The sequence below is a fragment of the Malaclemys terrapin genome, chromosome 4, assembly GCF_027887155.1.
Source record: "Malaclemys terrapin pileata isolate rMalTer1 chromosome 4, rMalTer1.hap1, whole genome shotgun sequence".
Lineage (NCBI taxonomy): Eukaryota > Metazoa > Chordata > Testudines > Emydidae > Malaclemys > Malaclemys terrapin.
Window position 1 is genome coordinate 8,932,202 of NC_071508.1, and position 20,492 is coordinate 8,952,693.

Below are 20,492 nucleotides of genomic sequence, written 5' to 3' on the forward strand. Positions count from 1 at the left end.
GACATGGGGAAATGATCTGGTGCCACTGGGTCATGATGCCCTTCCCTTCCATTTCCTTTTTATAGTAATACCTTGTCCACACTGAGTTATGTTCCCTGTCTGCTCTTTGAAAGGTACATCTTACTCTGGCAAAAGTGGGATCTATAATTCAGCTCCACTGGTGCTCCTCCACCATTACAAGTGTCATTTTTGACAGTCTAGAGAAGGCTTTACTTTACAAGTAGTACTTAAATTGAATGTTTCAGATCAGTTTGGCACCTACATTCTCCTTTGAAAGGCCTCGGCTTGCCTTCACTGTCTACGGACTTCCTAGCCGTCGAAAGCATTTGGCACTAGATGGACCTTTCAGAGATGGCAGGTGTGTAGCTGGAGGTATCAGACACAACCCACCAATAAAGCCCTGGCTAATGAACAATTACAGTCTCTGCAAGTCCCTAAAATTCTCAAGATGGCACTGGAGAGTTCTCTAAAAGCTTAGGTGCATACAAGCCAGCCAAATGCACTCCCCTCAATCACATCTGGAAGGGAACATAGTCAAACACTTCTAACGTTACCATGCAACCTAAAAACAAATACAACCTGCATACTGCAGCCACTGTGTCCTGCACTCGCTCTATCAAGATATTTTGCTTCATTCATAACCTATCATATTAGCATAAGCCAGATACAAATGGAGAAGCTTTCACGATCAGCAGCTGCATTTCTTACTCTGTGTAGCTTTATCTCTTTGCAATTGGCATTCTTTTACTTCTTCCCACCAAGCTGCACAATTGTATTAACACTTGTGAACTGAGATTCCAAGAGTGCACATTCATTCTAGAAATTTAAGGGAATCGCTGTCGGGATGAAAATTTTAACTGCGATAGCACCTGTGCATATTCCAAGCATTTTCTAACCCTAGAGTCTCTCTCCAAATGCTCTTGGTGCCAAGAAACCAAAGCCTAGAAATAAATTTCTGCTCCACTATGAAAGTGAACCTAGTTCTCGGGCCCCCATAATAGATTCACGGACAAGACTCAGGAGGGATTTCTATTCTAGGCCTGAGTTTCAGACAATTAAATCTCTAGAAAAATCCCCTTTTCATCACAACTTTCTCATGCTGGTTCTCAGTGGGAAGTAGATTGTGCGCATGTGCAACCCTGGCCACTCAAAGGTCAAACAGAACATCATGAGCGTGGAGGTGTCATTCAGGGAACGAGAAACATTTCAGAGGTTTTCTTAAGTCTCAGATGAGTCAAACTCCTCCTATAGCCCTGAGGAATGCTGTTGTGTTACGTTCGGGGGGGGAGGAGGGAGAGGAGGAAATGGCTGAGCAATAAAGTGACTGAAGATTGCGTAGTAGGCAGGTATGTTCTCCTCACCTGTCCAAGCGTGTCCTGGGAGAGAAGAACTGGACATACATACACACCTGGGCTGATTTCAATGGTTTCAGATTCACATGTGAGATCACAGAGTGATCTCCTGGAGTTTCTCTACTTGGCCCAAATCACAAGATTTTATTTTCATTTGGCTGAAACTCCAGTAGAATGCAACAGGTTTTTCCACTTACTTTGAAAAGCAGGGGGACAAACAATGAACGTTTGCTGGAATGGATCGGTCTGTGTGCAGATCTGGGTGGTTCCAGGCTGTAAGGAAACACTCTGTTGCGCTACGCCTGCAACTGGTGCTGCAGATGATGGGTACAGAGCAGACTGATAGTTTAGCAGCGAGACATCCGAGTTTGCCAGGGAAAGAGTAGCAGCAGCAGTAGAGTTGGAAGCCAAGACACTGGCCTAGAAAACAAAACATTATAAATGGGCATATTTGTATTACGTACCCCATACCCCAGGAACACATTACTGCAGGGAGCAGAATGCTGGCATGAAATGACATCAGCTAAAGAATTAAAATAAAGGTAAGGGAGAAAACAGACCTGAAAAAAGCTGTATTTGAACCCACTTTCTATTTTTTGCCTTTCATGCCTCTGGACTGGCAGGCCCATGCAATCAGAGTAACAGAGCAGAGAAACTTTGCGTCAGTTTGGCCTTGCCAACTATATGGAAAATGAAATTGCAAAGGCAGCCTACACGTTCTGAAAAGTATGTTCAAAAAAACCCAACTCCACTAGGTGTGGAAGCGATGAGTCAGCTGTTGTTGAACTAGCCTGCACTGCCCCCAGCTGGGGTGTATGTCTTAATAGGTCTGCCCCATCTCTAATTTTTATAGCCTTATGAGTGGAGGAAAAAATTCTGAATCGAGATGTTATCTAAGGAATTTTAACACATCACTGAAAATACCATTTGCGTAGAACGTGTCTAAATTCGTATGTAGCAACAACACTTGAACACTAAAACTCAGAACTGGTTCTCATATGGCAGCAACACAGTTCTATTAATTTAGGGGCAAGTTCTGCTCAGCTACATTACGTGTAAATGCAAAATATCTGACTTCAGTGGAGTTACTTTGCAGAGCAGGATTTGGCCCACAGCATCAAAAACATTTCCCAAAGCTAAAGCCTCACATACCTGATTGTGCACTGTATTGAGCTGGTTGTTGAAGCTCATTGTTAGGTTTGTGCTTGTATTAGGAGCTACATGTGTTGTGAATGGGCTCTTTATTTGATTAATTGTATCATACATATTAACTCTTCGCTTGCAGATCTCCATATTCTGAAAACAGGACTTCACACTGAAATAGAATGAGTGAGGGAAATATTAGACATACAATATCAGTACATACAGCGTAGCCTCCACTGTAAGCAGTGGATTAAAGGGAAGGAAGGGAATTACATAGCTCTTAGAATACTGTTTTACATGTGCATGTATATGCCTTTAGCTTTACAGCAAAGAATGTCAGAGATCTGGCAAAACTAAATAATACAGCCCCTAACCAGTGGAGAAAAATATTTATGTGAGCCAAAAAAAGTCACCTGGATAAGTTTCCTGCTGTGTCTCGTGAATTGGGAGAACACAAATTCAGTCTAAGTAACTAAACTGGAAACACAAGAGAAGCCACCCCCTGGTAATATTCCTTTTTAATTGGCAGATTAGACTGACATGCCAGGACACTAGAGATATGCTGTTCTATGTCATGCTGAGAAATCCATCTAGAACAATGCAAAAACCAAAGTGCCACCAACTCACTGGTTGCTGTGTGGGAAATCCAGTAGATGGGTCATTGTAACAAATGAATGGTTTAAAGTCTTCAGCGGAGTAATTCTCTTATCTGCATCAATCGTCAACATTTTCTTTAACAAATCAATGTACTCCCTTCGGTCAGCCTTCTCTGCCAACATGTCTGTCCCTTCCAAGTCCGTAGACATATTCACCTTTGGGAAAGAGAAAAAAAAACGAGAACAGTTAGTGTCAATGTAAAATCCATTACTGCTATACAAATCGGTAATTTCATAGCCTATAAAAGTGCCGCTAGCCAATGCTGGTTCTTAAATGCTATCACTTTAGGGTTTCTCCTTCCCCAGCCTACATTCACTAATGCAGAGAAATCTGAATCTAACTTATGCATGGAATTCTTTTTCAATATTTAGTCAGTGCGCTGAGGTGAAATCAATTGGGCTTGATTCTCCAATGCCTTCCAGATATGTTATCCTACACAAAGGGAAGGCTAAAGCTAGCCTCTAACAGTTTCCATAGGTAAGATTCAGGCAGCTTTGAATGTGCACTCAAGGACTTTTTTGGCAGAAAATGCTGATCTGTTACACCTCTGTGTGTCTCCCCTAGCCTTTTCCTGAAGGCTTTGCTACCATTGCTAACAGCGCGGTTCCACTTGTGTAGACAAGGCATCAGCATTTTAACCACTGTGCCTTCTAGGCCTGCTCGAGCAAGTAAAAGCATTAGTGCTGCTTTGTCTGCACTGCACTCTCACCATTGCTACCACTGGCAGAGTGGCACCAGCATTCACAATGGATGGGGGGCGAGGGGGGAGGAACAAGCAGAGTCAGGACTTCTGAGCCACAGCGGTTTCTTCCTCATCATCCCCTTTACATTGTACAGGTGTGTTTCAAATGGCATCATTATCAGAGCTGGGCATAAGCAGACTAAACAATCGTGTAGGGCCCCAAGCAGCTGAAGGGGGCCCCCCATTCGCTTTATTAGTATGTGTTGGGGGGTGGGGGGGAAGAGAGAATATCCCTGCTTAGGGCCCCCAATGGCCTAGCACTGCCTCTAGGCATTATTCATTTTCCAACAGCCTCCTCTACTCACCTGCGCCATGTCATCCAAACAGTTGAATATATATTTCCGAGCTTCTTTTGATTTTATTCCTGTCTCCAACTCATGTTCTTCTGGAGTCTATAAAATAAAACGTTTGTTTGGATCAGCTGGAGCCTAGTTAATATTTGATTGAAACAACAACAAAGAAAAGCCAATGACCAAAAGGTTGGGCCATATAATTATTCTGCCTATTTTAGAGGGCAAACGCAATAAACCATTTGCAAGTAGGGCAGGAGTAAACAGTCACCAGCTCCCTGCTCCGTGACCCAGTAGGAGCAACTCACTGCAAAACTGAAATACTAGCTTGGAGGAGAATGTGGCCAAACCTGAGCAGACTATCGGTCAAGGATAGACTCCAATGCTGCTCATCCTAGAAGAGTTCTACCAAAGTGAATGCCAGATTCTGAGAGGGTATTTGAGAGCAGTGGAAGCACGAGTATTTAGGACATGGGCAAAAGCCAAACTGAGACATGTAAAAGTGAACCCTAAGGGGGATAAGATGGCCCTCTCACCTCCTTTGCTTCTATGATCTAAAGGAGGCCTGGGAGTTTATTCCCCAGAACCAGGGGGTGGGTTTTTGCCATTTTTTGTTTTCCTTGTTTATTTAGAAATATCAATAATATCAGGTATTCTCCTTCACTTCTGTTGGGGGAACTCCTGGGAGGACTCTAGAACTTGAGTAGATTTTCCAAACTCTCACAAGGTGCGCGTCTGTTCTGAATCTTTCACAAAGAAAGCCTGTTTCTCCCAAGAGCTCACCAGGAGTTTGTTTCTGCTAAAAGACTTCAACAGCCCAACTAACAAACTACCATGAAATACACTTCATTTCACTCCTAAGACTGCTCAGCAGCTGAAGTAGGTCATCTCTGACATGCAGACCGAGCAGTCCATAATAAATGGCCATTATCACACACGTTTTGCTGTCAATATCACTCAATTGCTATTGGTAGAAATGTACTAGGGGTTTGTCCAGCTTCTAAAAGGAAATGTATAAATCAACTACATCTGAATTATATTTACAACCTAAAGGGTACTTCACAACATATTAAAATCACGTAACAATGAGATTTGGATCAGGTCCATGATGGACAGAACAGATTTTGAAGTTAAAGAGAGACACAAACCTTTAGCCTCCATAGTGGGTATCCCAAGTTTGGATCTCTGTTAAAAAACCTGCTTGTTTTCGTTCCTGCACTCAGAAGATACTCTGCTGGAAGGCCTTGGGTTTGTGAAATATAACGAATCTGTAAAGAAAAAAAAATTAACAAAGACGCCAACAAACCAGACTGATAACTAAATCTAGTAGAGCAAAATATTGAGGTTCTACCAACTTTGTTAATAATGAATAGGAAATTCCAATTCTAAAAGTTCCATTTTTTTAAAATATAGGCTGTCTGAATAACTGAAATTTCATGATACAAAACGGAAGATGCAATTCTCAAGAATTTACAAGCACATTTAACTGTTTCTACCTAATTTTCTGCAGAGATTTTAGGTATTGGTAAACTGTAATGTGCCTCCCTGCCTTTTTACAGAAATTTTCTTGGCCCAAAACTATTTTAGCAGATTGAGAATAAGCTATTTATAAAAAGGGAAAGTAGAGCGTAAATGCAGCACTCCCCAACATAATCACTAAACATTGTTGAAGAGGAGTGAAGGGTTTTAAAAATGTTACCAAATATATGTATTATTTAAATATATAATTATCAGAAAAGATATAGGTATCTGAGTGATGCAGTTGGGTCTGGGCATATCCACCCTTGGATGTGTTGATCGCAAAGGGTCCAGTGGCAAAGCACCCACTGACTTCAAGGGTGCAAGCTTAGATTCATAAAGCACGTAGACATAGATCCCCTGTATCCTTTAGGGCATCAACATTTGGAGTTAAAAAAACACCACCAAGTAAATAACCCTCCCCCCAGAAAAGTGCATAAAACATGTTTAAAGAACACTGACTACAGTATCAGTAACATAACAATATGCTACATTACAAAGTACCAAGCTGTCCTTAAAAAGAAAAAGACACTCCATTATAAAGCAGAGGAATAATTTTATACATCAACAACCTATTTTCTCAAATCTTCCCCCAAGTTTTGTGGTCTAAATTGCTAATACTATCTGCTCTTCAAGTTTCAGTGTGAGAAATGATACAATTTGTTAGGACAAGAAAAAAGATCAGTTTCTTAAAAGTAAAAAAAATAATCAGTGAACGTGTAACCCACTTATGAAAGTGCAGGACTGGAAACACTGGCTGTTAGGCATCGTAGTTACTGATACCGTAATCTGTAGCTCAAATTACTGCACGTAGTTCTGCCAATGCACTGGCTATTCCGGTATTAGGTGCTTCCCGAGCAGCTGAACATTCACAGGGCACTAGATAGGCTACTACATTCGTGTGGCTTGTGAGCCAAGATGAATCTGTGGCCTAGCTTTTCATTTCTAGCAATCTGGGTTCAAACTGACCAGTGTTTATATTTTTCATACTTAAGCAACAAAATTTTCAGTAGTACAATTAAGAAATAATTTCCAACAACCATCATCCACTAGATGCTGAGCAATTAAAGCTGGAGTCCAAATTAGTTACCATGTCCTCATTATTGAAGAGCAGCTTGCCTCCTGCAAGGCCAAGGTTGCTTAACAAGGCCAAGCCTGGTGCTCATTTCCAGAGATGCCTCCTGCAAACCCTGACTGGGCCTGCATTTACTGCTGCAGCTCAGGTAGAAACAAACATCTTCCCTACAGACATCAAACTAAACCACATGAAGTCAGAGTACGGGCTACCCCGAGTTTCTGGAGGATTACAGAACTCTATACCAAGCAATGAGAACCCGACCTTCGTCCCCACCCACCTACGCACTGAGATAAGGTTCGCAGAAATACATGAACCTTACCGTAGAAGGAAACCACCATGCCATACTTTAGTTATTTCTACCTCTGTCTGCTCACTAATGTACCACTGCATTTCCTCTGGAAATTTACGGCAGTGAAGAGACACTAAAAGCTAATTTGAGAGGGTCTTTTTATGTAGAGTGAAATATACCAGACACTGTTAAATGGTAATACCACAAAACAAAACAAACCACGTGATGGAGAAGCTGTACTTGGAAAAGCATTGTTCTGTTTAGGTTTGTTGCCCTTTTATGGGCAGGCTAACAGCCAGGTAATACTGCTCCTTGTACACTGCAAGACCCAGCCGTTCAAGAGATACCTCCACATACGTGCAACACTGTACTTCACAGGCTGCAGAGACTGTATTTGGGACACGCTCTGCGTTAGAGATCAGAGCTTCTGTAGGAATTAACATGACAGGAACTGCATGGCAGGCCATCCTGGGACCACTGCTCTTGTAACTAACTTGTCCCTCTTGAACTGTAGAGCGCTGTGCACAACCTCGACTGAGACAGCACTTCAGTTGTGCCACAAAAGAACTGCAGGTTGTATATTAAACAGAAGTCAGACACACGCAGGACCTTTGCATTCTCTATTCAAAGGCAAAGGGGGAGGCAGGGCACAAATGGGAAGCAGTCTCAGTTATCACAGATAGAAAGAAAATTGGATCAAAGCAGGGAAGCAGTTGAAGACCACATGTTGAGCAGACCATATCAGAGCAAAATCCAAATTAGAGTACTTCAGTTTCACAGGGTTTATTAAAAAAGAAGCTCTTTCAGATTGAACAAGCACTGCCCTGTATGTACTATATGCTCTTACCTGATCATATTCTGAAGCTCCTGGGTACAGAGGCCAACCCAAGAACAGCTCAGCTATCACACAGCCCAGGGACCACATGTCAATAGCTTCACAGAACGGTAAACCCAGGATGATTTCAGGAGCTCTGCAAAACAAGATTAAAATGTTCAGCCTGGCACAGAAAGCAAATGGTGCCTATTTACATATTATTCAAGCACCTTGTACAGCAGAGCAGAGCTTCCCAGAGATGCTTCCTTGTAACGTTAAAAGTGGCTCCCCGTAAAGGTGCAACATTTCTCGCTAGCCTAATAGTGTTGTCTCATCCTCACTTAGCAGCGCTGATTATTTTTGCTTTACAGTCACAGTAAATCAACAGTGCAGTCTTCTAGCCCAAGAGGAGAGGACTCAACAGTTCAGAGACATCTCATACCAATGAGAATTACCCTATGCTACAGCCCCCCTGTAAATGGCAAGTATGTTGCTAGCAGATTTAGTCACATGATAGGGTGACCCCCCAGCCATCACATAACCCAGCCCTTGCATGTCCCCACAGGCATGTCAAACAGCAGCATGGCATTCTGGGGGTTAAGTCCTATCGGGTGATGGTCCCTCAGCTCAGCTAATCAGCAGCAGAGGAGTCTAGATAGGTTCAGAAGGTTTACACGGGCTTTGGCTGCTTTCACCTCGAAAAGAGTGGTCTGCAGACCCAAGCCAGGACACTCTGCAGAGAGAAGAGTGCCACTTTGTTTACACTGCTTAGTGTTTATATAGGGTTTATTTGGGACATCTCAGGGTTAAGGTGGACGAAGAGAACACAGCCAGACACTGTGATGGTCAGTGTTTTGCCACATTATTTTATGGGGTTTGGGGCAACAGAACCTCACCAAACATAAACCCCCCTGCCCAGCCTCTCTCAGGGAGATTACGAACAAAACCATGTGCTGCTTTTAAATCTCAAACCCCGGAGAGGATTTTTTCTGCATAACCCATCTGGACAGAAATGTTGCAGAGGATATTTTAGCACAGCTATCGCTTTGCCTCACACACAGCTGTGAAACAAACACCTGCAGTTCTGCCTGCTCACAGGTTGTATTTACATATGGTGTAAGGCCAAGGGATCATGGGAGCAGGTACAGGAATTCACTCCGGAAAGTACAGGAAACACTAGAACCTCCGTTTTCCTAGGAATAACCAATTCCATCGTAACCCCAATGTGGGGGAGGAGAGGAACGTCCCAAACACTGGTCTACGCTGCTTTCTGGGCAGATCTTGGGCAGTAGATCCTAACACTTGTATGTAATGTCTCGTGTAGCAAACACATCAAGAAAAATGTATTGCATAGTCATTCCAGTTAAAGCAGCTCTGAAACTGATTATCTTGATTTACAGTTTTGGACTCTGGCCTTGAGTGATGTATGGGTATCTCCGTCACACTGCATTCTGCAGCAGAACACTGAAAAGCCCATCTTAATCCCATTTTCCATCTGACCTTTCACCTGGCTGTGCATAGTGAGGAACGATTCCCAGGTAACTGTAACACGGGTGCCGTACATCTACCAAAGTAAAAGCACTTCTCACAGCTGTCCAGTTGGCGGACATGCAGGTCATCAGGGAATGAGGCAAGTGCCACTGACAGGTGAGCTCAGTTAACTGTTTCCCCCCAACCTCCCTGCTGCACTCTAGTGGCAGGGGTAGTCACACTGATTCAGCACATGGCTGCTGCTTTAATACAAGCAGTTCTGACGCAGGTGAACCCTTTCAACTAGCCCAGCCTCCGAGAAAGAGAACTGTGGCAATCAGGCTTTTAAAATTCCGGCTCTCCGAGTAATACAGCGATCCAGGGATATCTGCCAGGAATTGCTCCCAGTCAGCGTGACATGCTGCTTCGTTTTAGTCCCTGGCCCTGTACGTCAGTGTGTGCGTGTTCAAGCTCAGCTGGGTCTGGGAGCAATTGGTTACCTGCAAACGGATGTAACGTTATGCAAACGTGTCCAAAATGGAAAGAAAATGTTTAGCCAGAAAATCAGCGTGTGAATATTAAAGAACTGTACTGAGACAAGTCGGTTTGTTTAGCAGCCCGAAAGGATTCCCAACTCCAGGTGCCATTATTCCAACATGTCAAGGCCGGCTTGCTCAGCAGGTGTTGCCAATTAGCAGGCAGGACGAAGTCTGCTGCCTGTACCCGTGTGGCACTCCCAGCCAAGTCCATGGGAGTTTAACAGATCTAACGGCTCACAGGATACAATGGAAGTGGCCTGTGGTAGAGCAGACCACAGCGCAATCTTGTTCAAACCTGCATGAACACACATGGCCTGACTCAAATGAAACGGCCTGTAAATGACTATGGATAGTGGAGGTGGGATTATTCCTTTGTCCTGTGTGCGCATCCAGGGACAGGTTTCAGAGGAGCAGCCGTGTTAGTCTGTATCCGCAAAAAGAACAGGAGTACTTGTGGCACCTTAGAGACTAACAAATTTATTAGAGCATAAGCTTTCGTGGACTACAGCCCACTTCTTCGGATACGTTTTGCAGTGTCAAAGACGCTCCCTAGCCCTGAGCACTTTACACTCTAAATAGATTAACTTCTCGCAAGGCCTCAGTTTTCATATTGGTTCAAGACACAGCTGGTATGCAACAGCCATCAGCCTCTTTCACATCTGCTTTTAGACTGGGGTTGCTAATCACAGCAGTTAGCAGTACTATAATTAGTGACCACTGAAAGTGACAAGGAGTCTGGTGGCACCTTAAAGACTAACAGATTTATTTGGGCATAAGCTTTCGTGGGTAAAAACCTCACTTCTTCAGATGCATCTGAAGAAGTGAGGTTTTTACCCACGAAAGCTTATGCCCAAATAAATCTGTTAGTCTTTAAGGTGCCACCAGACTCTTTATTGTTTTTGTAGATACAGACTAACATGGCTACCCCCGACACTGAAAGTGGTGTTGAAACAGAACAGCAGCCAGATGTCACCCTCACAGCTGGACTGTCTAAGATTAAATTTGCAGTGTTGTGGCCACATTGGTTCCAGGATATTAGAGACAAGGTGGGGGAGGTAATATATTTTATTGGACTAACTTCTTCAGATCTGTAGAAGAGTCCATGTAGCTCAAAAGCTTGTCTCTTTCACCAACAGAAATTGGTCCAATAAAAGGCACCACCCACCTGATCTTTCTAGGATTAGATTATTAATCTGCACTATCCGAAGCTCTCTCTGAGGTAGAAAATGACAACTGATAGAATTCCTCCTCTGAGTATAAGATTGTTACATTCTGATTTCCAGGGCCAGCAAGTACCCCCCAGCCAGCAACAGGGAAGGTTGCCACAAAACTCATATTCTTCCACTACAACCAGAATGTTTCAAAAGGAGTGGTGTTTGTGGAGAGGGCACCTCCCCTTGATCATGTCCAGAGAGCAAGTGTTGATCTCCAGCTCATGCCATTGCAATGGCGATGCCAGAGAGTCATGTAGGAGCAAAGCTAGTTTAAGAGGTGGAGAAAGTCAGACTTTTGGTGGTATGCACTACTGCTCCCCAGGCCAGCCAGGGCCAGAGCAGTGCAGGGCACAAGGCCCAGCACAGAGCTAAGGAACAGATAGTACTGCACAACAGAGGCTCCTCTGATCAACATATAGTACAGTAGTGGTAGATTACAAGATGGGCCTAAGCACATCTCATCCCACCTGTTCAGCGATGCAGACCCTGAATCTTCCTCACTACTGTGATTGCCCTGTATTTCCACCAAAAGACTGCCTCAGTATGGAGAGTCTTCTCTTGCAATGAGAATAGTAGTATAAATACCCTCCCCCATTCTCTCGAGGTAGCAATGGCCCATACTCACCACGCTAGCTGTTATAGGCAATAGGATGCATAGAACTGGAAAGAGCTGTCCCCTCTCCTGGAGCTGGTCACTGTGAAAGTGTCTTATCAGAGCAGCTTAAACTGTCTGATGGATCTGCTGTTAATGTGATTCCCCTACTAGGCATCAATGACATCTGAAAATGTCCTGCATGGCCCGACATTCATATGCCCCCTTCTGTCAGGATTTACCTCAGTCTGATCAGCACTGCAGAGCTAACAGTAACACCAAAGCGGAGAGTGAGCCAGCCCAACCACACCTCTCCCCTAGGAGCAGGTACCTCACAACCCGTGTAGGGAAAGCAATTGCACATTCTGTGCATTTTAAATCCTGGCCTGACAAAGTCAATGTCAAATCTCTGCTGGAAATATGGCTCCAGCGGCGTCATCCAACTAGGCAAGCCAGGAATGCAATGAGGCAGAACAGAATCCAGAAGTTGTTTCCCTTGCTCACACTTCACCTCCCATGGCCGTAGCCTGTTCTGGAACAGCAACCCAAGGGTGCCAGCCTCTCGCCAACTGCTGCCAGTGCTCGATACCACAATGGATGGAGTAAAAAATCACCACAGTGCACCTATTGTGGACTCCCTCTCCCCCACCCCATAAAACCCTACCAGGTGGATTTAAATAGTCCAGATTCAATGACAAGAGGCACAATATTATGAAACTAGGCTTCTCCTGTTGTGAAAAATTTGTGCAGTTCAGAGCCACGAGTACTGGAGGGACAATTCAGCCCACCCCCCACCACAATTTAGATCCAAGTGGGTGACAAAATTAGACACAGAACAGTATAGCGTCTTCCATTCTGTTACTGTACAATTAAAGCCCACGCTACACTCATTACAGCAGTTGGCTAGGAGTCAAAGTGTTGACTCCTAAATTCAGACACACAGACTTTCCAAACTGCTTTTTACCCCCCCCCCCCCCCCCGCCCAAGAGCCAAGCCCCCATACAGCCCATTAAAGTTAGGGGATGTCGGAGTGCTCAGCACTTCTGGAAAAAGCCACTGACTTAAGTCCCTGTAGCAGCCCCACTTCAGGTATCCAGATTTGAAAGTTTTAGCTCAAAAAGCCATCCCTGAGTGAGTGGCCAAGACACTGACACAAGACCAATACGAAGTGAAGACAGGACAGGAAACAATTAATTTGTTTTAAAACAGCCGCTGAAGTAAAACACAAATTAGTCTGTCTTATCACAAACACAATGCTGGAGCTTCAAGCCTCATCTTGAAAGCTCTTTTCAATGTGAAATGAAGCCAGAAGCAACATAACTCTTCCCCAAGAGAAACTAGTTTCTACACCTAGAAAGCAGATTTTAGTTAGCCTCAACACTGATGTAAATTTCACACCACATTAAATAGTTTTCCAGATTGCCGGATTCCTCTCAACTCCAGTGAAGCAGGCCTAGACTTAGACAGCATTGGAATACTCCTCTCTCCAGCAGGGCCAGTCACCCCACCTTCGGGGAGACGGAAATGGCTTTTAGTTTAGTAGGATATGCATAGCAGAGCAAGCAGTTTCCTTTCCAGGGCCCCCTTGGGACACTTCTCTCCCCATGCTCCCTCCACGCCAGGGGATGAGGTCTTGATATTTATTTGGTAGTTCTCTCAGGCTAGAAGGATCACAGAGTAGTTACACTGTTTTGTTTCGAGCCACTGAATGAGTAGCTGTATGACCATGAGAAAAAATAGTGCTCCATTGAGCATAACTCTAGACATGTAGGAACAGAAGGAGCTTTGTGAAAGTTACTTTAATAAACGGGCAAATAAAAGGTTCCTGGCATAAGAGGTCATTTTAAAATGTACTGTAACTTACACTGAAAAGTCACCATGATCTGGGAAGGAAGACAGAGCTGAGCACGAGGCCTTCCTTCAGGACGAATAGCTCAGTGGTTTGAGCATTGGCCTGCTAAACCCAGGGTTGAGAGTTCAATCTTTGAGGGGACGAAAATCTGTCTGGGGATTGGTCCTGCTTTGAGCAGGAGGTTGGACTAGATGATCTCCTGAGGTCCCTTCCAACCCTGACATTCTATGATCTAAGAACTGGAAGGGAAGGGCACAGCCTGCTCTATCTATATGGGCAAAGATGCCTACTGGGGTTTAATGAGTAATGGTAATTCTGGACTGGTGAGTAGGGACCCGGGGTATAGGGTGGAGCTGCTTCTACCTTCCCCAAGGGGGATAAAGCCGGGGAGCAGAGAGCTGGCTCACTGAAATCCTTTGTAAAGAGCGCTATTAGATCTCCTTATCTGTCTGCAAACCCACTTTCCTTCCTAGGATGGTTAAGCAGGGCAGGACTCATTTCAGTGCAATGGAGTTCACTTACAATGCTAGATACAGGGAGTGACTGGGTAAAAGGACAACAGGTAACTGACAAGCCTTGGACAAGTTGTGAACTTCTGACATATTTAAATTGTTATGGCTAATTAAAGTTGATAAATTAATTTTTAAATTGGTCAAGAGACATTTTACAGAAAGGGGAGACGATTCAAGTCTTTTGCTGCATCTACCGGTAGTGTACGGCAGCAGCTAATTTTCTATTGAACATGCACAGAATAGGCTAGTTGCAATTTACGGCAGGCATTTGGGGTGAGGAGGAAAGAAGAGGGCTGCACGTTTAGGGAGGTCACATTGCCAAAGTAGCAGCTCTGTTCACCTGTATACGAATTTCCTCTCCTAACTACTCTCTTCATGAAACGCGTGGCTTGGCAAGTGGGAAAGTCATTTTCATTACGACTGGCAGACTTAGCCCTCAAGCTAGCAGAGGTGACAGGTATATTTTTCAAACCCTGGTGCCCATACAGCCTTCGATTAAACCTCCACCTCACAGGTCAAGTCAGCATCTCTGGTATTAATGATGAAAGAGGCATTGGCCACTGTCGGTAGACAGGATACTGGGCTAGATGGACCTTTGGTCTGACCCGGTACGGCCTTTCTTCTGTTCATACAGCCTCCTGCACTATTTTATTAAAGGAGTAGCTCTCCAAAATGGCAGTTCCAAAATAACTGTTTAGTCCAACTCTGAACATTCTGCTGCAGAGGTTTAACCTGAGCTGATCAGAGAACCCTTCGCTTTCCGTTCAAAAGTTTCTAGATTTCATAGTTGCAAAGAAAAGCTTAGTTCCCTTTTGGGAGGTTAACTGATGCAATACAGTCTTCCTGGGTCTGCAGACACCCTGAAACAACAGCTGAGCTCCATTTATCTCTGTGTTAGCACTAAACCTAACCACACTACATGTCAGCATTACCATTTATCATTTTAGCAGATGAGACAGGAAAGAGGTGGGAGCACAGCATACAGGGTGTGCAGGGGGCAGTGGGAATTGCTGCCAGGAAGGAGATACGGAAGGTGACAGAGGGTAAAGGTAGAGAAATGAGGAGGACAGGGAAGGAAAAGAAATAAAGGGAAGATGTAAAAACACATATAAAATGGAGCTTGTTTTCCTACGGAGTGACTGACTAAGGTACTGGCCATAAATGGTAATGGCTACAAGTTTATGTACTGCATGAAGGTCGTTCTGACCCTTATCTTTGTGTAAGTTTCCCACCGCTATCAGCGGATGTACTTGAGTAGACTCTTAAGTTTACACCTTGCCCTCTGGACAATAATTCAGTCCTTCCAAGAGATGAGGTTTGTCCTCCCTGATCTGGTTTTTGCATATTGATTGAGGATGTGGGGCTCATCTACTCCCAGTAAGTAACACCCCACCAGTGCCAGGTCTACTTTACAGATGCAAGGGTACAGAGATAGCCTCGTGTATAAAACCTTACCTGTAATAGCGCGACTGCAAATAAGTGGAGCACACGGCTTTAGATACATGGCTGGCTGAGCCAAAGTCTATGACCTTCACTCTGTAGGGCTGGCGGATGGGATCCACCAGCATGATGTTTTCTGGTTTCAAATCAGCATGTATCAGACCCAGGCTCTTTAGCTTCATCAAGGCAGTGGCCACCTGCTGCAGAATTGGCCGGATGTATTTTAGGGGCAGTGGGCTGAACTTGTTTTGTTTTAAGAAGTCGTACAAGTTCTGTTCTAGCATCTCAAACACAAGGCATGTGTGGTTCTTGTGCTGAAAGCACTCATAAGAGCGAACGAAGTTATACTCGTCAGCATTCTCGCTGCTCAAGCGAGAGAGGATGCTCACTTCTATCTGGCCTTGTCTAGCATAGGAGGGATGGTTCTTCAGGATTTTGATAGCTACAATCTCCTTTGTGCTGCGTTTCCAGCACTTTGCCACCTGCCCAAACGTTCCTCGGCCCAGAAACTCCAAGACCTCGTAGCTGTTTGTCATGGAGCATAGGATCTCATGCTGGACCAGCTGGTAATCCCCTTCACCACTGGAGCTGCTACTTTTAGTGGTTACAGTGGTGGTAGTGGCCGCAGCACCCACCGCAGGTCTGTTTTGCAGCATGAGAGGTGGATGTTCCTCAATTATCTGCACGCTACCGTTGCTGTCGACCTCCTCACTTTTCCTTTTCAATCCACATTTCTGGTATGGTTCCAGTAAAGAAACGTTGCTCCTGTGTGTGAAGGTCTGGCTGTTCTGGAAGGACGTTGTTGCACCGCTGCCTGTACTGTCTGCAGCTGTAACCACAATATGCTCAACCGAAGGAGCAGGGAGAAGGAGGCTCTGATCGTAAGCAGGGATGCTGAAATTCGCTACCTGGCGAGAGGAGCTTGCTTGCCCTTGAGCAGCTGGGAGGGTTTTGCTGCGGGTATAATACTTGTCACTACTGCTCTGTCCTGAAACATCCCAGCCAGAGGGCTCCACTTTTAGTTTCTTGGCACTGCAGAAGGCACTCGACGATACTGACGGAGGGGAGAACACCTGCAGCTGTGAGGCCATACCTGAAATGAGAAGAGAACGATCTGATTAGTAATGGCCCCATAATAGCAGGTCAAGAATCAAGGAATGCTCAGTTTGCACAGCAAACCAAGATCATATTAATCTTTCTACGCACCCTATTGAGACAGATTCTACTGAAAGAGAGAACTAAGGGCTGGGAGGAGGGGAAACTGCAGCGCTAATTCAGCAGCTCACTCCTCTGTATTGAACCACACTTTCCCCACAGGTTTCAGAACAGCATTAAGAAACAATGGGGGGAAAATCTAAAACAAACAAGGAAAGAAGATTGCAAATGAGAGCACTCTTGCAGGTCTGGTGTATGAAGCTGGCCAGGAACTTGGCATGTCTGTCATACAGACTTATCTGTATCTCCACACCCTGAGGTGCCACAACATAACCAAATACCGGTAGAAATGAAGGCCTTCACACTATCAGTTTGGTTTATTTGCCTCAGAGGGTTTAAAGAGCATTTAATTAAACATACGTAAGAGTCCTAGGACTAGTCAAAGGGTCCCATCCTTCAAGAGAGCACCATCAATCCCCACTAACTTCAGTTGGAAATGGGGCACTCAGCACCCGCCAGGATCAGCTCCAAAGAGAATCACAGCGCACGATGACTGGGGAAATAAGGAAGGGCGACAATACAGCAGCTGCTTACCGATTCCCAAGACGAGGGCGTCCACTCACCAGTAAACAGGGAATGGAATTTAGATGGGGGAGACTCTCCAGTTTACAAACTGAAAAGTCAGTGCTTAGCAAATAGGAAACCCTGTATGTCACATTATGCCCAAAATACAGATTCCCTCTGTTCTACATTATGGGAGGGTTGACAACTGAAAAAAAGCTAAGAAACTCCTTTCTCAAATCCTTTGTTAGGCTTTGTGCAGAGACACAAGCAAAATCTCCTTTCTTTGCGTTACAAGGAAAATACTAAGTTTGGGTCTTCAGAGCTGCCTAATAAGCCACTCATTTTATTGCCTTACAAGTCAGAACATCATCCACCTTGTCTCTCTACTGTCAGAACCTAACCACAAATTCTCAGTATTAATACACATTAGAGTGGGGGGAACAGATACAAAGTCTGCAATTCATAACTGAATCTGAGTCGCTTGGGGATGACACAACACAATATTCTATAGAAGATTCCCCAGAAATCTGAAAGGTAATACTGTCAGTATAATGACCTAGACAGACAATAATGTAACCGTTCTGGGGAAGGTATTTTGTCTATACTTGCATTTTAGGTGCTGGTGCAATCTATTTTAAAAAAAAACAAACAATCAAGTAGGCATGCAAACTATTAGCTAGGTTTGCCTGCCAATGGAACAATCACCAGTAGCAAGAGATGAGTAAATCCACCTTATTACTTAAAGAAAATAAAATCCTGCTTGCATTAAGGTGAATGACATATCTATGAGAAGTGTCTTATGACCAGTCCCTGTCTTCTAGGATCAGGACCACCAACTCATTCCAGATGGTAATGCCTTCCAATCATTACTGACCCAGACCAGACCAGTGACCCGAAGATGCAGCTGGAAGACGTATTCTAAACTGTCATTTTCTTTGAGTGATGGACACAGTCTTTAAAAAAACAAAACAAAAAAAACAGTCTCCTTTCCTAAATTTCATTTAGGCGCTAGTCTAGAACTTTGTTCCATTTTCATTAAATATTAATTGGGCAAAAACAAGGCACCCTTTCTAGCCTAGTGTTTGGATGGTCACCTAGCATATAGGGACTTCTGGTTCAATTCCCCTGCTAGGAAGGGATTTGAACAGTAATCTCCTGCCTCTCCAAGTGAATTACCTAAATGCTGGGCTATGAGATAGTCTGCTATGGGGCACTTGAAGCTCTTTCACTTTAATCAAATACTAATTGGGCCAATGCAAGAATCAAACATAAGAACTCCTCTCTAATGCAGAGGTCAGGGTACTCACCTAGAAAGTGGGAGATGCTGGTTCAAGTCCTGTGCCTACATCCTTAAGAAAGGGTAGGAACAGGGATGGCCTACCTAGCCACTGGACCACAGAGGGAGTCTAATCCTTTAGCTGGCCCATAGAAATCTCTTACTGAAGTGAAACAGCTTCAACAGCCCCCATCTGTATAGCCCCAGTACAGACTAGGCAAAGTGGGGAACCAAACCAGAATCTCCCATATCAAAGGCACTGCACTATGCATACAGATTACTGTATGAGGGGGCCACTTGGCAGAGAACAGTTGTTTACATATTCAGAGAGTATACTTTAAATGGAGTGGGGCTTTCACAATCTGAAATCACAGCTACATCCTCACTGGGAGTGCTTTACCCCCGCCTACTATACCAGCAAAGTGCTCCGAGCATGGACGAAGCTATACCAGCAAAGCTTTGTACCAATAGAATAGGACCACTCTCCATGAGCAAAATAAGCGAAACCTGTAAAAAGTTGTAAAACTGCATCTACTCTAGGGGCTTCTGCTGGCACCACTATGCCAGTCGGGGTCACTCCTTCGCCAGCCTGAACACCACGGCTGTGCCAGCAGACATTTATACCGGCCTATTTCTACGGAGTGCTGTGAGCTTTGGTGTTAAATCGTATTTTAAGAAAAAAGTGGGTTTACACAGCAATACTATCATAGCTTCCTTATTCTCATGTTCTGAAGCATTTCTAATCCCAGCAAATTCTAAATTAGGAACTCCCCAACCAAATGGAGCCTACAAAACAGCTTCCTTGATTTAGAGTTACAGATACTTCTATCTTATTAACCTTAAAATTGAATGAACCAAGACCAGTTATTCCCAATCAGCTTTTAAAGGTAAAATTACAGGCTTTGAGATATTTATAAAGCGTTTTTTTTTTTTTTTTAACTGATTCAGTGGAATAACTGAATGGTGCCTCTTGAATAATTGGCAGAGTTTTGTTTCTCCAAATGAGCGATTATTTCTGGCTGTCTCGGGTTTTGGTTTGTACGGCAAACGAATATGAACCGAAAGCAGACGCAGCTTAGGAAGTGTATGTGGTACGTAGACAAAGAAAACAGGCAACCATCCTGCCAACTTGTAGCTGCTTGCTCTGTTCAATCAACAGCCTCTTAAAGCGCTCGCTGCTGTATTTCGCAAAGCCTCACCCCGCGCCGGGGACAACCCGGGCCTCACCCCGCCCGGGCACTTACACAAGGCGGATCCCGGAGCGCAGACAAACCTGAGCGGCGGATCGGATCGGCGCCCAAGCGGGGCAGGGCCGATACGCGGGCCGGGCGGGGAGCCGCTCCCGCGGGAGCTCCGGGCGGCCTCCGCCCGGCCCGTCCGGGGCAGGCCCGGCCCGAGCAGGCCGCAAGGCCCGGGCGCACTCACCGCTGGTGGGGGGTCTCAGCCGCGGGCTGGAGCTGCCGGGGGGACACGAGGGGATGCGGGGCCCCGGAGCGGGCGCATCATAGCCCCGGAGCGGCCGCCGGTCCAGGCCCGCCCCGCCCGGGGGGAGCCTCCAGGCCGCTCCGCCGCCGCCAGGCCCCGCCTCGCCCCACGGCCCGGCCTGGCCCGGCTCCCCCCGCTCCGCGCCCCCGCCGCTCGCCGGACCCCGGTTCCCTTCAGCCCGCTCCGGCTCCGGCTCCCGCTGCGCTCCGGGCCCTCGGCTGCCTACGCCAGACTGAGCCAGCCGAGCCCCGAACGCGGCCCAGCCCCGGAACAGCCGAGCGCCGAGGCATGGAACCAGGGTCACGTGACGGCTCGGCCCATCGCCATCGAGGTTACCGAGGCGGAAGCGAGGTGCCGCCGTGGTGCTACTGAGGCGGAAGCGTCCCCAAGACGCAAGCGGCTTTGGCCGAGGGCGCTAGGGCGGACCCTTGCGGGCTTCCATCCTTTCCTCCAGCCGCGCTGTGCCTGACACAGCGGTGAGTGTGCCCCTAGTGGCCAAAGCCCCGGCGC

The 20,492-nt window shown here is 45.5% G+C and overlaps 1 protein-coding gene across 3 annotated transcripts in view; it reads right to left on the minus strand.

Annotated features, from left to right (window-relative positions):
• The window catches only part of HIPK1 (homeodomain interacting protein kinase 1), a 34,877-nt gene extending 14,661 nt beyond the window's left edge, over nt 1-20,216 (minus strand). The window contains exons 1-8 of one of the 3 annotated variants that reach the window (XM_054028485.1): nt 19,923-20,216; nt 15,518-16,595; nt 7,917-8,040; nt 5,333-5,452; nt 4,200-4,286; nt 3,123-3,307; nt 2,505-2,667; nt 1,550-1,772 (exon numbers count right to left, since the gene is read on the minus strand). In XM_054028485.1, coding sequence (XP_053884460.1) covers nt 1,550-1,772; nt 2,505-2,667; nt 3,123-3,307; nt 4,200-4,286; nt 5,333-5,452; nt 7,917-8,040; nt 15,518-16,593 — 1,978 coding nt within the window. In that variant the 5' untranslated portion in view covers nt 16,594-16,595; nt 19,923-20,216. The remainder of the gene's footprint in view (nt 1-1,549; nt 1,773-2,504; nt 2,668-3,122; nt 3,308-4,199; nt 4,287-5,332; nt 5,453-7,916; nt 8,041-15,517; nt 16,596-19,922) is intronic. The other 2 variants (XM_054028486.1, XM_054028484.1) reach the window with 2 other exon arrangements.
• Nucleotides 20,217-20,492: the final 276 nt, after the last annotated feature.